Source organism: Cupressus sempervirens, chromosome 6 (assembly GCF_028749045.1).
Source record: "Cupressus sempervirens isolate cs-2001-9-10 chromosome 6, ASM2874904v1, whole genome shotgun sequence".
Lineage (NCBI taxonomy): Eukaryota > Viridiplantae > Streptophyta > Pinopsida > Cupressales > Cupressaceae > Cupressus > Cupressus sempervirens.
This window is the reverse complement of record NC_143123.1, coordinates 3,355,499-3,370,926: the sequence shown is the minus strand read 5'-3', so window position 1 is coordinate 3,370,926 and position 15,428 is coordinate 3,355,499. Positions and strand designations below refer to the sequence as shown.

At 35.6% G+C, this 15,428-nt stretch overlaps 1 protein-coding gene across 10 annotated transcripts; it reads left to right on the top strand.

The window, feature by feature from the left end:
• The first annotated feature begins 1,099 nt into the window (after positions 1-1,099).
• LOC149550691 (uncharacterized) lies at positions 1,100-6,638 on the top strand. 10 transcript variants are annotated; one of them, XR_016352563.1, is made up of 5 exons: positions 1,100-1,330; positions 1,758-5,267; positions 5,992-6,147; positions 6,299-6,367; positions 6,519-6,638. XR_016352563.1 is itself a non-coding variant. In XM_089786254.1 (2 exons), the coding sequence occupies exon 2, from the start codon at positions 1,844-1,846 to the stop codon at positions 4,673-4,675; it is 2,832 nt and encodes a 943-aa protein (XP_089642380.1). In that variant the 5' UTR covers positions 1,100-1,330; positions 1,758-1,843; the 3' UTR covers positions 4,676-5,640. The 10 variants fall into 10 exon arrangements, 1 of the variants encoding a protein (XP_089642380.1); XR_016352559.1 differs by having other exon boundaries at positions 5,992-6,367; XR_016352562.1 differs by lacking the exon at positions 6,519-6,638 and having other exon boundaries at positions 6,299-6,440.
• Positions 6,639-15,428: the final 8,790 nt, after the last annotated feature.

The following is a 15,428-nucleotide window of genomic DNA, read 5'->3' as shown; positions in this document are numbered from 1 at the left end:
TGACCATGATAATTTTCATTAGTAACAAATGTAACTCCCATACACCACTATTACGGAGTAAGCATTCACCAATAATAAATGATATCTCAAATTCTTTTTTATAAAATTCTCTTATCGACTACCTCATTAAATAATTGATGTGGCTAAAACTGTATAGTTGACCAATTTTCAAAAAATTAAAAGTATCATAGATTTTCTCGAAAATTTCAGCATTTGATCTTCATGATTTACATAGTTTATAGTTGAAAACAACAAAATAATTAGAAAAAAATTACTACATTTTCATAAATCTGAAAAAAAAAATTGACTTTATTTTGTCTTTAGTGCATTTTGTGTGAGATTAGCCTCTCCCATTTTAAAATGCACATAACTAAAAGACGACTACAAACTTGAAGTTGAAGATGAATAATACAACTAATACTAACAAATTTTTGTTGTTTTGCACATTCTAAATATACTTATTTTTTTCAAGTCTAATGAGTAAAACTAGAAAACCATAACGACTTGTGATGTATTGATTACTTATGACTAAAACCATTGAAAACTACTAGAAACTACTCTCAATTTAAATCAAAACAAACATTATACAAAAAAATACTAAATGGTATTATAATATAGTTATCCATGCAGATATATGCTATGGACAAAAACATCATCTTGTTTTAAAAAAAATGAAAATTTATGGGTCAACTACACGCATAAATAGAGATATATGGAGTGGATGAACACATATTGTAATGTAACAATTAAATGGTCAACTGATTTCATGAATAACTAAAATAATAAAAATAATAAGAAGAGGATCGAGGATGGGTAGTCATGGCAGAATTTTGACTTTGTTAGCAGTATATAATAGAATTGCCTTAAGAGTTGGAAAGTTTCCTGTCAGGAATCCCGTACGGTACGGTGTAGATCCTCTCCAAGCTCTCTGGATGCAATCGGCACCTTTAAGGTTTAAAAATCTGCGCACAATCTCAATAAAAAACGAGTATCCAGTTAAAAGTCAATGCCATCAAAGGAGAAAAAGTGGAATTACCAAAAGGTATGGTGAAAAGCTATGTGTGTTGTATACACATTGATTGGGCTTACTAAAAGCAATCTATGGCTACAGGATAGTGTGTGTGGATTGTGGCAATGAGCATTGAATGCACCGCATTGGAGTATGGAATTAATTGAATTCACCTCTATAATATCGGAAGATGGATAGTCCATGCATTTGCATGGAGTGCAGCGACTGAATTCAGGATTAAATGCGTGTTGCAGACATGACAGATTGACATGACTTGAGCCGAAAGTAGAGAACATGATATGAATTGGGGTTACATTAGAGGTAAAAGCAAGAGCACCCACTTCCTCATCTTGGGCTCCGCAATTCTTGGCTGTACCCAAAAAAAATTTAAATTTGAGCTCAGAATTGATGCTGTTTACGTCTTACTATTCTAGGCTTGTTAGGTTGTGGTGAGTAGGGGACTGTTTTTTTGTCTTAATCAGAGATTGTAGTTGGGCATTGAATGATTTTGATGTTCGATTTGGGATGTTTGATACAAAAATTAGTTCAGCTCGGTACCTGATGCCGTTATCTGGTATTGTTCGAGCATGAGATTGTGGAGTGAGTGATTGTGTTTTGTTTTTACGCGGAGATTCTTGTTGGGCATTGAATGAGATTTGATGTGGTTTGATTTGGGCTGCTTGTTTGGTACAATTTTGAGAACTGTTTAGTAACTAATACCATTGCTGTTTTCTGTCTGGTTTATTAGGTTTTGTGCAAGGGTAAATTTTCCTGCTAGGCGATGAATTTTTGGGTGTGGTGAATCTGGCGAGGGACATCTTTTGCATTTCATTCATGCATATTTCAGTATGGAAGCCGATATCGTCCATGTGCGCGGCACTGATAATGGATAAGAAGGATAGAAGAAATGGCGGTGTTGTTGAGCCTTCTGGAGGGCCATCTCTTTTGCGGCAGCTTCATGAGAACAGGCTCAGGGAGGCTCTTGAAGAGGCATCTGAGGATGGGTCTCTAATAAAATCACAGGAAGATGATGATTATGATGAGCAAGGCACTGAAGATGGGATTTTCCAAAGATCCAGATCGTTAGCTAGGCTCAATGCTCAGAGAGATTTCCTGAGAGCTACTGCAAAAGCTGCAGAGAAGATCTTTAGTGATGAAGCGTCTATACCTGAGCTAGATGAGGCATACGATAAGTTTAAAGCCATGTACCCTAAATATAGTAATTCATGGAAGGTGGATGAGCTTAGGATTGATGAATATGGACATCTTGAGGACTACAATAACGAATACAAGAAGGTATGCTTGGACTACTGTGGATTTGGGTTGTTTTCATATTCACAGCAATTGCAGTTTTGGGAGTCTTCAACATTTATCCTCTCCGAGATATCGGTGAATTTGAGCAACCATGCGTTGTATGGAGGTGCGGAAAGGGGAACAGCGGAGCATGATGTAAAGCATAGAATTATGGAGTATCTGAATATTCCCGAGTCTGAATACGGTATGGTTTTCACTGTCAGCAGGGGTTCTGCCTTCAGATTGCTTGCAGAGTCATACCCTTTTCAGCAGAACCGAAGATTGTTGACTATGTATGATTATGAAAGTGAATCCGTGAATTGGATGGCTCAGACTGCGAGGAAAAAGGGTGCCAAAACTGCTAGTGCCTGGTTTAGATGGCCCACTCTCAGGCTATGTTCCAATGAGCTCAGGAAGCAGCTATTGCATAAGAAGAAAAAGAAGAAGGATTCAGCTGTTGGGCTTTTTGTATTTCCCGTGCAATCCAGAGTAACAGGAGCCAAGTATTCCTATCAATGGATGTCACTGGCACAACAGAATGATTGGCACGTTTTGCTTGATGCGGGGGCTTTGGGTCCTAAGGATATGGATTCTCTTGGTCTCTCTCTTTTCAGGCCAGAGTTCATAATAACCTCCTTTTATAAGGTGTTTGGATCAGACCCCACTGGATTCGGCTGTCTTTTTATCAAAAAATCTGTGATGGGTAAGCTTCAGCATAAGGAAGGTGCTGCCGGACCTGGGATGGTAAGGATTATCCCAGTTTTCCCTCAGTATCTCAGTGACGATGGAACAATGGATGGAACCATAATGGAAGAGGGGGGCAGTGTAAAGGACAAGGAAGACCAAGACCAAGAAGAGGATGATGAATTTGTGCCTGATGTTCTGGGGAAACTTAAAGGATCTCAATTGCCGGCATTTTCGGGTGCATATTCTCTCTCTCAGGTCAGAGAAGTTTTTGAGTCTGAGATGGATCAGGAGAATTGTTCGGATAGAGATGGAGCAAGTACCATCTTTGAAGAGGTTGAAAGCGTTTCGGTTGGAGAACTCATGAAGAGTCCTGTTTTCAGTGAAGATGAGACGGATAATCTGTATTGCATTGATTTGGGTCAGAGTCCTCTTTCACTGGAGAATTCAGGTAAGCTTGGTTCACCCCGGCTTCCTTATTGGTTTTCAAGTAAAAAGCACTTGAACAGAATTAGGACACCAGAGCATACCATCCATGAGGATGAACAAAATTGTTCCGCCTTAGAAAAGGATCAAGTCATTTCCTTTGACGCAGCATTGTTATCGGTTTCCCAGTTAGATTCTACCAAAGAACCGACTTTCTCTCAATCTCTGGTTAAGACACCTGAGAATCTCCATACTGGACGACGTAAGCCATATCAAACTTCAGAAATGAATGGAAATGGAAATGGTACTACATATAGCTCAAAAGAGGATACCCATCTGGAAAAGTATTTGGCAGAACAGCGGAGCTCAACTGCTTACAGCATGGCAGGCTCAAGCAAACTAAACCCATCTGAAAATGGAAGCTTGGTGGATTACAAGGCCAAGGAAAGTGCCATAAGGCGTGAAACTGAAGGTGAGTTCAGGCTTCTAGGCAGGAGAGAGGCAGATAGGTTTTCTGGTAGACATTTGTGTGTGGGCGAAAATGGCCGAATAAGTAGTATGGCTAGAAAAGTTTCTTTTAGCAGTGAAATAGATAGAGAAGGCAATGCTTGTATTTTGCCTAGTGGGGGAGAATCTGGAAGCACATTTTGTAAAGAGGAGGATATTACAAGTGATGCGGAAATAATACAACATGAGGAATGGGCTAGAAGGGAACCTGAGATCTCTTGCATGCATCTTGACCATGTAGACATGATGGGACTCAACAAAACTACCTTGAGACTAAGGTACCTAATCAACTGGCTTGTAACTTCACTACTGCAGCTTAGATTTCCAGTAGACAATGGCAGGATCCCTCTTGTGCATATTTATGGACCCAAGATCAAATATGAACGCGGTGCGGCTCTTGCTTTTAATTTGTATGATGTCAGTGGTACATTGATCAACCCAGAACTTGTACAGAAGCTTGCAGAGAAAAATGATATTTCTCTTGGTTTGGGTTATCTCAGTCATCTAAGGTTTTCAGAGAATTACACAGATCTGAAGGATGCCTCATATTCTAGCAATGATTCTCTTTGCAAGCCTATAGTGAATGGGCGGTATGACAGCAAGAATGTATTCGTGCGGGTTGAAGTTGTAACTGCTTCTCTTGGTTTTCTCTCTAATTTTGAAGATGTATACAGATTATGGGCATTTGTGTCAAAGTTTCTTAATGCCGATTTTATCAAGGGAGATGTGTGTCAGATAAATTCTCAAGCGGTGTGAAACCAATGGAAAGAAACAAACTTGGATGTTTCTCCTCAATTTTCAATTCAATTGATTTTGATTGACAACCTTAGTGTACCGTTCTGTAGAGCATTCATGATCGGCCATTCTTAACTTTATTCCTGTAGAGGCAGAGGCTGGGGGAAACATAGCTGAACCGCTATTGGCTATTCCCAAGTTTATTTATGTAGAGACAGAGGCAGTGGGCAATATAGCTGAAGTGCAATTAGGTATTTGAAGTTCATTCATGTACAAACATAGACAGTGGCAAACATAGCACTTGCACTGAATGGCTGTTGGCTATCGTTCTCAAGGTTATTCATCTAGACGCAGCAACAACTCTTTTTGAGTCGAATCTCTGTTTTTGGACCTATTTTGGGTGAAGTACTATAAACATGAGACATGGTGACTGACGTACTACATGTTTCTAAGGCCTGCTCTGGAAGTTTTGGTTCATTGATAGAGAGTCCCAGTTTTGGCCAGTTCGCACATACTGGGGGCTCCTTGATACAAAATGCCCGAGAGTTTAGAATTGCAATTAAGTCCATGGCATCGCTTGGTTCATACAAAGCCTTACCTAATGAGAATCAAGGTAATATTTTGCTGTAAGTAGTTGTTTTTGGCAAAATCATATTTGACTAGCATTTTGTATGTTTTCCCTTAACAGGCATTATATGTTCTCAGTAGGTTTGCCATGTTGTCAATGATTTTGATAGGAAGATGGTTTTCACACTCGATGTAAAGGAAGGAATATAGTTGATTTGTATGTTGGTTTTCCAAGGATGTTGTATATGCATATTTTTGTCCAGAGGAATTCTTTTATGCAGGCAGGTACTTGTAACCAAACCTCGAATGTCCATAAAAGCAGGGGTGATCTTGCCCTGCAAATTTCGAATGAAAGAAAATGTAAAGCAATTCTTATTTGCAGACTTGTGGCTATCAATGAATTTCTTATGTATATTAAATTTCTTGTGTAGAGTTGTTTAGTGGAATACTCTGATCAATTATATAGTAATGTGGGAGTGGAAATTTTCAATTGTGCTTGTAAATCTACTGGTTGAAATGTTAGAGAAAATGTTTAATTAACTGTATCTGTAAATCAAGGACATTATAATTTGATGGTAGGTCATAGTGACCAGCTTTCTTGTTTGTTTTGAACCACTCTGAAGATGGCTTGTAAGTAGCATGCTCAAAATCCTGCTGGATAAATATACAAGTAGTTTATTTAGAGACCATTCTGGAACTTAAAATCTCAATTTCTAGAACGTAAACTCTCAGAGGCAATGCTGTAACCTAAATTTCATGTCTGATCACAGATTTTTCCAGTACAGCTCTCTCAACCTGATGATGGATCACTCTTCAACATTGATGCAGAAAATTCTACACAATTGAATCCAGATACAAAATTACTAAGTTTTGTTGTAATCTAAATGTCTCAACCACTTTGGTTTTAGATACTCTGAAGATCACTTGTAAGTAGCATGTTTCAAAATCCTTCTAGGTAAAATCACAAGCAGCAGTTTATTTAGAGGCAAAGCTGAGACCTAAAATTTCAATTCCTTGTACAATTGAAGATTTTTTTTTCACAGCTATTTCATTCTAATGATAGAATGATGGTCACAGAGTGTGATCTGTAACATTGGTGCAGAAAATCCTCCACAATTGGTCCTGTTCGATATTCTTCTTTCGTTGGTACCCTTCTTATGCTCTTTTATTTGTATCCAAACTGCTTTCTTTCAGCTAAAAACTACTTTTTTTGTGTCAATATGCTCATTGTTATCAGATTGGCTTGGTTTGTAAGGTTTAATGTAGGAAGAATGCTGTGTGCATTGTCTTTCCTCAGGCAACCGGGAATATACTGGATCTCTATTTGTAGAACAGGCGAGACTATTGCAGTTACATTGGCAACACAATATTCATTTTATATACTAAGTGAGCCTAATTGAGTCATTCTAAATTAAAATTGTTACTCCATTGTTTGCAACAATTCTGTGAAAGGGAGGTTGATTTTTGGTTTGTTCTAACATCTTTATAATTGTGGAAACTAAAGGACTTGTGAAATTGATCTGCATTCTTGAAAAAATCGCCCATCTCGACATTGTAAGATGTGTAACACAAGCAATCAAAACAAGCTACAAGTGTTTCTCCGAATTCGAAAAAACGATCCTAACATCAACATCAACATCATCTGATATATATATTTTTATAAGCCTCTAGTTTTATATTTCAAGGAGCTCATCCATATCAAACAAAGGAGGGGATAATAATTTAGAAGACTAAATGTAGGGTACTTAAATCAAATTAGGGTTTTATCGTCATACAGGTCACCGACAGTTTAAAGATATCAACCCAAGGATCAGAGTAGTTATTAATCTTACAAGTCACCGCGTGTCTGACCGAAGTCCCAAGGAGTTCTTGATGAAAAAATAAATTATCGCTAAACATTCCAGGGCAAAATCAGAAAAATGGGAATAAATTGTGCGTAAATAAGCAAGAAAACATTCTGATTAATGGAAATGATATCAAGGGTGAGGGCTTAACATTCTTTGTTAAGGGGCCAGTTAAATTGTTTATTGACGATTCATGATTGTGAGAAAAAGTAGCTTTGAGGACGCCATAACAAAGTAGATGGAGTATTGTTCAATTTACGTACACTTTTGAGGGCCTAAATGATAGAAACAGTTTTCTCAAATAGAATTGTTTCGGGAATTTTGTAAGTTTTTGCAAAAAGTTGCATAGAGGTTTAAGTTAGTGATTTAGGGGTAACATGGAAAACAAGTATAATGAAGTAATGTTTGAGTAAATAACGAGTATCATACTTTTTGAATAGTTGAGTAAAATATAATTATTTTAATTGTAGGTATGTATAAATTTGGTGAAATATATGATTTTGATGAAGAGTACAATTTTTATCAATTTAAATATACAATTCAAATTAAGGAATATAAAGAAATAGAAAAAATGAAACATCTCTTTTTTATTATTTCAATGAAATAAAATTATCTTATTTGGAAAAATAAGGTGTTATAATCTTTATGGACATTATCATTATAATAATCTTCAAGTCAAAGCTACAATTTGTGCTATTGGAACTATATTTTGTCACTGCATTCACAATTCTTACTTTTGATGTATAACAACACTAGATTGTATAATATTATTATAGCAACCTAGCAAGGGGGGTTCACCCTTACACCATAGTCCAAGGGTTTTCTAGAATAATGATTTACAATAAGGTCCTGAAAGGCCATTAATAGTACGTTAGCAACACAACTTATAATTTGCATCAAGAATGGGCAGATAACTCAACCACTACAAGGGGAGGAGAGTGAGGGTTTGCAAAGTGTTTTTTCTTCTTATTTTATGGACAATCGTTTGGTTGATACTTTCAATGTGGTTCACACCACGAGGGGAAGGTAGTGAAGCCCTCTTCTAGATAATTAATAATGAGAATAGAGTGTTGATAATGTAGTATCTCAATAGCCAAGGGTTGACACAAACTAGGAGCAACAACAACTAGAGAAGGGCCCACATGGACAAAAAGAACCACACAAACAATAAGAGGTGGAGTCTAATCTACTAGGTCAGAGGAGGCTAGCTCAATAGAAGCATCACCTTGTAGGTAGTCATCATTAACTTGTGAAGAACTAGATGAACAAACAATCAAATGATCGCCATCGAAAGGGGAGACCGTCACAATCAAAGTGTTGAGCCCATGGCTTGTCCCCTACAATGAGATCATCACCATAAAGAGGCAAGTGAAAATGCCATTGTCCGCTAGAATGCAATGAAAGGTAGAGAGATACATTGAAAGTGTAGCCTCATCCATCTTTACAAATGGACTGATAGAATTGTTGATGGCCTTATAGTAAGAGTTTTCCCAAATTTGTAGGGGGAGATTGGGGAGATGAACTCACATTGGATGCACATTGAGAGGTTTAGTAAGAGGGTCAAAGGAGGTTTTCCATGGTTTGATCAAGATAGAGTGAATCCCTCTCCCACAACTTGCTCAACACCAAATCACATTCATCAAAAGAATAAATAATAATAATTAAATAAACCCTTAGCACATTAGAAAAGCTTGATGTTACCTAAGACTAAAGGTCTCTACTTGAATCAGATACCTTAGAGATGTAGATTAGGAAGAGAGGCCATAAGCTAGTGAATCTATAAACTAACCTACAACACTTATGAAAATCCTCACTATCCACATGTTTGGGGTTGCAAACAAGTATAGCGGTATCGTGGAACAAGCCATGGGTGGTGTAATCACCCATTTGGTCTCATAAACTAAGGGCCCCAAACCTAAAATAATTAAATTAAATAAAAAACCAAAACCTATTATGCATTAAACCAATTTTGCATAATTGAATTTATCATTAAATCTTTGATCATTCAATCAAATAATCATTAAATTAAATTATTCTAAAGTTTGATACTCATATCTTGTTGACCCAACTGATCACATTAACTAAGAATAGTTGGCATAAGTTTGTTGTCATTGATTGGTAAATGATTGACAATATACATCTCTTGAGTACTGTAGATATCTTCACTGGTCTACAAGGAAGAACATGGTTGAGCCAAGTCTATCCAGTCAGCATGAGGGTAAACAATTGATGGTGTTTCTAAATTATATATATATATATATATATATATATATATATATATATATATATATATATATATATATATATATATATATATATATATATATATATATATATATATATATATATATATATATATATATATATATTTGTTTTGACAATTATTGATCAATATAATAGTGTTTAAAGTCCTTATTTTTAATCATGAGATAATTATTATTTTGATTATCACAAACTATATATATATATATATATATATATATATATATATATATATATATATATATATATATATATATATATATATATATATATATAATGTAATCAAACAATTATTATAAATATTATTATACAAACCAATCAAATATAAATATTAAGATATATACTTATATCAAACTATTGGATGATCGTACTTAATAATTGAACCAATTACAAGGTTGGAGTCATGACCTAAACAATTGGTTGGGACTCTCGGATACTCAAACATCTTATTTAATTGAAATCAAAACCACGACAAATGGATTGAACAAAGGAATTATTACTTGAGAATCAGGAAGAATAACAAAATTAATTAATATTTGACAACAGGATGAGCCAATGATCATCATGATATAAATAATCAGGATGAATAAGTTATAGGAGCCAATGTAGTTTCTGAGATCATTCAACAAGAATCATTCATATTTGAGCAAATTTGAAGATCACACATTTATGATGAACATAGCCAAGAAAGTTCACACAAATCGTAGCCATTGGATTCACATCCACCCAAAGAGGATTATGGACTCAACACCCAACAAGATAGAAAAGGTATCCAGAGATATACACTCGTTCCACATAAAAGTCAATCTCATTGGTGAAGGATTACATCATACTAAATATATAGAACAATAACAAATATTTACAGGTAGAGCTTACTAAGGAAGCTAGACAGAAAGCTAACTTACATCGAAACTCAGAAGTGGGATACAGACCCTAGAACATATCATCCTCCAAACCATCAACCGTCATAATACATCATACATCAATCCAATTATAAGATGTTTTAGGCCCAAGTCTAACAAGGAACCATATTATCAATACACAGGGATAGAAATAACAAAATAACTCATACTAGAGTTCTACGAGTTCCAAGGAAAATTAAGGCAAAGAATCAAGCATCTCTAAAGGTCAGTATATCGAAAGACTAGACATATGCATATGATAGGATGAACATACTCATGGTTGTTCATAATGCTTAGGTTGAGAGTAATCTCTCCTAAGAAGGATGGATGGATATGATTAATCATCCATAAGGCTTATCGAGATGGAAGTTTGTGAGATGACATCACTTAGTGGAGAGTTGTGCCAATATAGGAGCTCCAAAAGGCACTACCCCAGGAGCTAAGTGTCAAATCATGACCTCTCCTTAAGAAGGAAGTACCAAATAAGAAATAGGATCTATGTTATATATATAGATAATGCTTAGATAACATTTTTTATCATAATTATTGGAGAACTAACATATTTGCAAGTTCATAAGTCAGGAGCTTGTGGAATCTTTTCAACCAGTGACCCAAGGACATTACAGTGGTATTAGAGCATCAATCTTGCCATCTTGAGAACGATGTTTCATGCAAACCTACAAGAGAAGAAGTAGGAATCCTACCATGAATGAAATGACCAATGAATTAAGAGCTTTCATGGAACAAACCAATCAAACTCTCATGAGTCAAAATGAAAGATAAGATTAATCCAACTAGACCCTTCTAAAAGCTTTACTAAATATGGGGAATTCTATTAATAACCTTAGGAATAACTCTTCCCATGGGGGAAATATAAGTTCAAATGAACCAGATATTAATGAGTCATCATCATCTAGAATATTAAGACCCCCCTTCTTGCCATGAGAAGAAATACCAATGGAAGAGGAAGGAATAAACCAACCCACCAATAATACAAGGCCCCTAAAAGAACCAAACTTTGGCATCTAAACAAAGAGCTTAATCATAAGGTAAACAAAGTAATGCTACCAACTTTTGATGGATCAAGAAAAATAACAGCCCATGCCTGGCTCCAAAAACTAAACTCCTATTTTACTCTTAGCCCAATGACTGAAGAAGACACACTTCAACTTTCTATACTCCACTTAGAGGGAACAACACACGAACGGTGGCACAATGGGCTTCTCTCTTAAGGCCATCAAAAACATTACTTCTTACCAAGAATTCTCTCAAATCTTATCAAACAATTTGATCAAATCAAACCCGAATGGTACTTCCAAGAACTAACCCATTTAAAACAACACATAACCATAGAAGAATTTTCTAACGAGTTCCAAAAATTTTTGGTCATTGTCCTTGACTTATGGTAGAGAAGGCTTACATACTTATTTGTTGAAGGCCTAAAAGACTATATCAAAAATATAGTTAACCCTTTAGAACCTCAAATAGTAGAAGAAGCCATCCCAAAGGTTAGAAAAGTGGAATCTAATGTATCCAAAGAAACATTTATAACTTACCCCCCTAAAAATCCAAACAAGCAAGAAGAAGCAAGAAAGGAAAACAAAGATAAAGCATGCTACTATTGCAAAGAACAATGGAATACTCCAAGGCATCGATGTCAAGATAAAGAAGCGATGACGAATAGGTATGAATTATCTAAGAAAGGTTTATGTTTCAAGTGCAAAGAACCATGAGGTCGAGATCACCAATGTAAGAGGGGACAACTTCATAGAATGGAAGAAATGAGCAAGGATGAGACACTAAACAAAAGAAGAAAGGTGGATGAGAAGGAATTTGGAACACTAGTTATAGTCACCTAAGAGAGTGGGTAGAGACTTTTTTGTCTAAAAGGAACTTCAAAGGGCCAAAAGGTGATTGTGTCAATAGATTCAGGAGCCTCACATAACTTCATCAAGAAAGACCTAGTAGAAAAGAGAAGGTTAAAAAGTCAAAAATTTAAAAGGCTTCAAAGTGATAATGGGTAATGGTACCATTGACCAATGCATGGAAATCATTCCCCAATTAGAAATTACTCTAAGTAACTACACCCTTAAAACAATTTTGTTGTTGTTGTGAAACTACAAAATGATATCATTCTCGAAATGCCTTGGATTGACTCCTTAGGGTGCTTCACTATTGATAACCCTAACCTGGAGGTGTGTTTCAAGCATGAAGGAAAATATATAACATTAAAAGGATTACCTAATGGATCCTCCAAAATGGTTTCTTGAAATAGAATAGAACATATCCTTAAACATGGTCAAGGAGAATAGATAGTGGAATGTATGATTATAGATAAAACACCCACTAAAGAACTTATGATACATGCAGATATGCGTCCCATCCCAAAAAAATACAAAAAGGTCTTTGAAGATATTCCCCCAAGTTTACCACCAAAAATGGGTTTTGAACATTCCACATAAATACAAAGAGGAAATTGAAAGGACTATTAAGGAATTACTAGAAATGGGGCACATTCAACCAAGTAGCAGCCCATTTGCCTCTTCAGTAATACTCGTCAAGAAAAAAGATGGAACTATGAGGATGTGCACTGATAATAGAGCCTTAAACAAGAAAACTATCAAGAATAGATGAATTGATGGACGAATTACATGGTGCTCAATATTTTTCAAATTTTGATTGAAGATCTAGATATCACCAAATCAGAATGAGGAAGGAAGACATCCTAAAAATATTATTTAGATGCCATTATGGGCATTTTGAATTCCTTGTACTTCCCTTTGGCTTTACAAATGCCCCAATCACCTTCCAATCATGCATGGATCATATTTTTAGGAAGCAATTAAGGAAGTTTATTCTTATATTATTTGATGATACACTCATTTGTAGTAAAACTTGGTAAGAACACCTGCAACATATTGAAGAAGTCCTAAATATTTTAGAAACAAAGTCATTATATGCCAAGATTTTAAAATGTGAGTTTGGATTAAATGAGATTCTTTAGCTAGGACATAAGATTAATGTTGAAGAGTAAGTGTAGATGAGGAGAAAATCAAAGCTCTCAAGGAATGGAAAAAACCAAAGACCCAAACTCAATTTAGAGGATTTGTTAGTTTGTGCAGTTATTATAGACAATGTGTAAAAGCTTTTTTTCAAGATTGTTGCCCCGCTTACTGACTTAACTAAGAAAGGAGCTTTCACATGTAATCAAAAGGCGCAACAAGAATTTAAACAATTAAAAGAAGCTATGAGCTCATGTCCTATTTTAGCCATACTTGATTTTACAAAACCCTTCGAGTTATAGTGTGATGCCTCAAGAGAAGGAATTGGTGTAGTCCTCATGCAAAAGAAACACCCAAATGCATTTGAGAGTCGCACACTCACAGAATCAGAAAAGCATTACTCTATATATGAAAAAGAAATGTTGGCCATTATAGTGTGATGCCTCAAGAGAAGGAATTGGTGTAGTCCTCATGCAAAAGAAACACCCAAATGCATTTGAGAGTCGCACACTCACAGAATCAGAAAAGCATTACTCTATATATGAAAAAGAAATGTTGGCCATTATGCATGCCTTAACCAAATTTTGACAATACCTATTATGTGGGAAGTTCATTGTTAAGACAAACCATTATAGTCTACATTTCTTCTTGGGCCAAAAAGATCTTAGCGATCGACAACGAAAATGGGTAAGCAGGATTCAAGCATATAATTTTGATATAGAATACGTTAAATGGGTGAGAAATGTAGTGGCAAACGCTCTATCGAGACATCCCCATCTCAACATGGTCACTAGTATTTCGAGAGACTGGAAAGGGGATATTATTCCTGAGTATGCAAAGGACCCTATAGCTAGTGAAATGCTAGAAGGAAAATGCCAAATGAAGACTTCAAAATCCGGAATGATGTTACATTTTACAAGGGAAGGGTATTCTTGACTCCTCAGTCGAGGATGAAGAACATTGTCATAAAGGAGTATCATGATAACCCCTTGTCCGGTCATTAGGGATATTTCAAAATATATAAATTGACAAGAGAGAAATTTTCTTGGAAAGGGTTGAAGAAAGATGTCTAGAAATATATACAAGAATGTATGACATGTCAGCAAAATAAGTCTGAACAAACACATCCTATAGGTTTACTACAACCTCTACCCATTCCTAATCAAAAGTGGGAGAGCATTTCAATGGATTTCATAACCAGCCTATCCAAGGTACAAGGGAAGAACAACATTTATGTGGTAGTAGATAGACTCACCAAATATGCTCACTTAATTTTTCTAGTCAGTATTGAATCATCAACACGTCAAATAGAAAAACTATTCTTCAAAGAGGTATTTAAACTTCATGGACTTCCACAAAACATAATCAATGATAAAGATAGAAAATTCATCAGTCAATTTTGGCAAGAGCTATTCAAACTAGCCGTAACTAGTTTCATTCCAAGCACGAGTTATCACCCACAAACATACAGGCAAACCAGAATAATAAATAAGTGGTTAGAAGGATATTTGAGGAACTATGTAACTAGACATCAGAAAGCATGGATCAAATGGCTGCATTTAAGCAATTTTTTCTATAACATGATGTATCACATGTCCATCAGAATGTCTCCTTTCAAAGCTTTATATGGTTATGAAGCACCAACATTTGCAAACTTGATTCTACAAGAGATTTGAGTGCCTAGCACACATGATTTTATTTAGTAGAATGGAAATACTTTAAAAAATCTTAAGGAAAACTTACAACAAGCCCATAATCAACAAAAAATCTATGTTGACAGGAAGCGCATCAAGAGAACATTTGATATTGGAGATCTAGTGTTCCTCAGATTACAACCATATAAACAAACTTCAATGATAATAAAAAGAGGGGCAGAAAAATTAAAACCACAATTCTATGGAATATATTGGGTAATGAGAAAACTTGGAGAAGTAGCATACAAACTACAACTACCTGAGGGAAGTAGAATCCACAATATTTTTCAGGTCTCAAGGCTTAAGAAAGTATTGGGAAAACAAATAGAACCTTGTACATAATTACCTCCACTGGATGACGAAGGTTAGCTTGTCTTAGAACTCGAGGTTATTCTAGACACATAGAAGAAGCAACTGAGAAATAGAACTATTACTGAGTATCTAGTCCAATGGAAAAATCTACCTAAGGAAGACACCACTTGGGAGAAGGAAGAAACTATCAA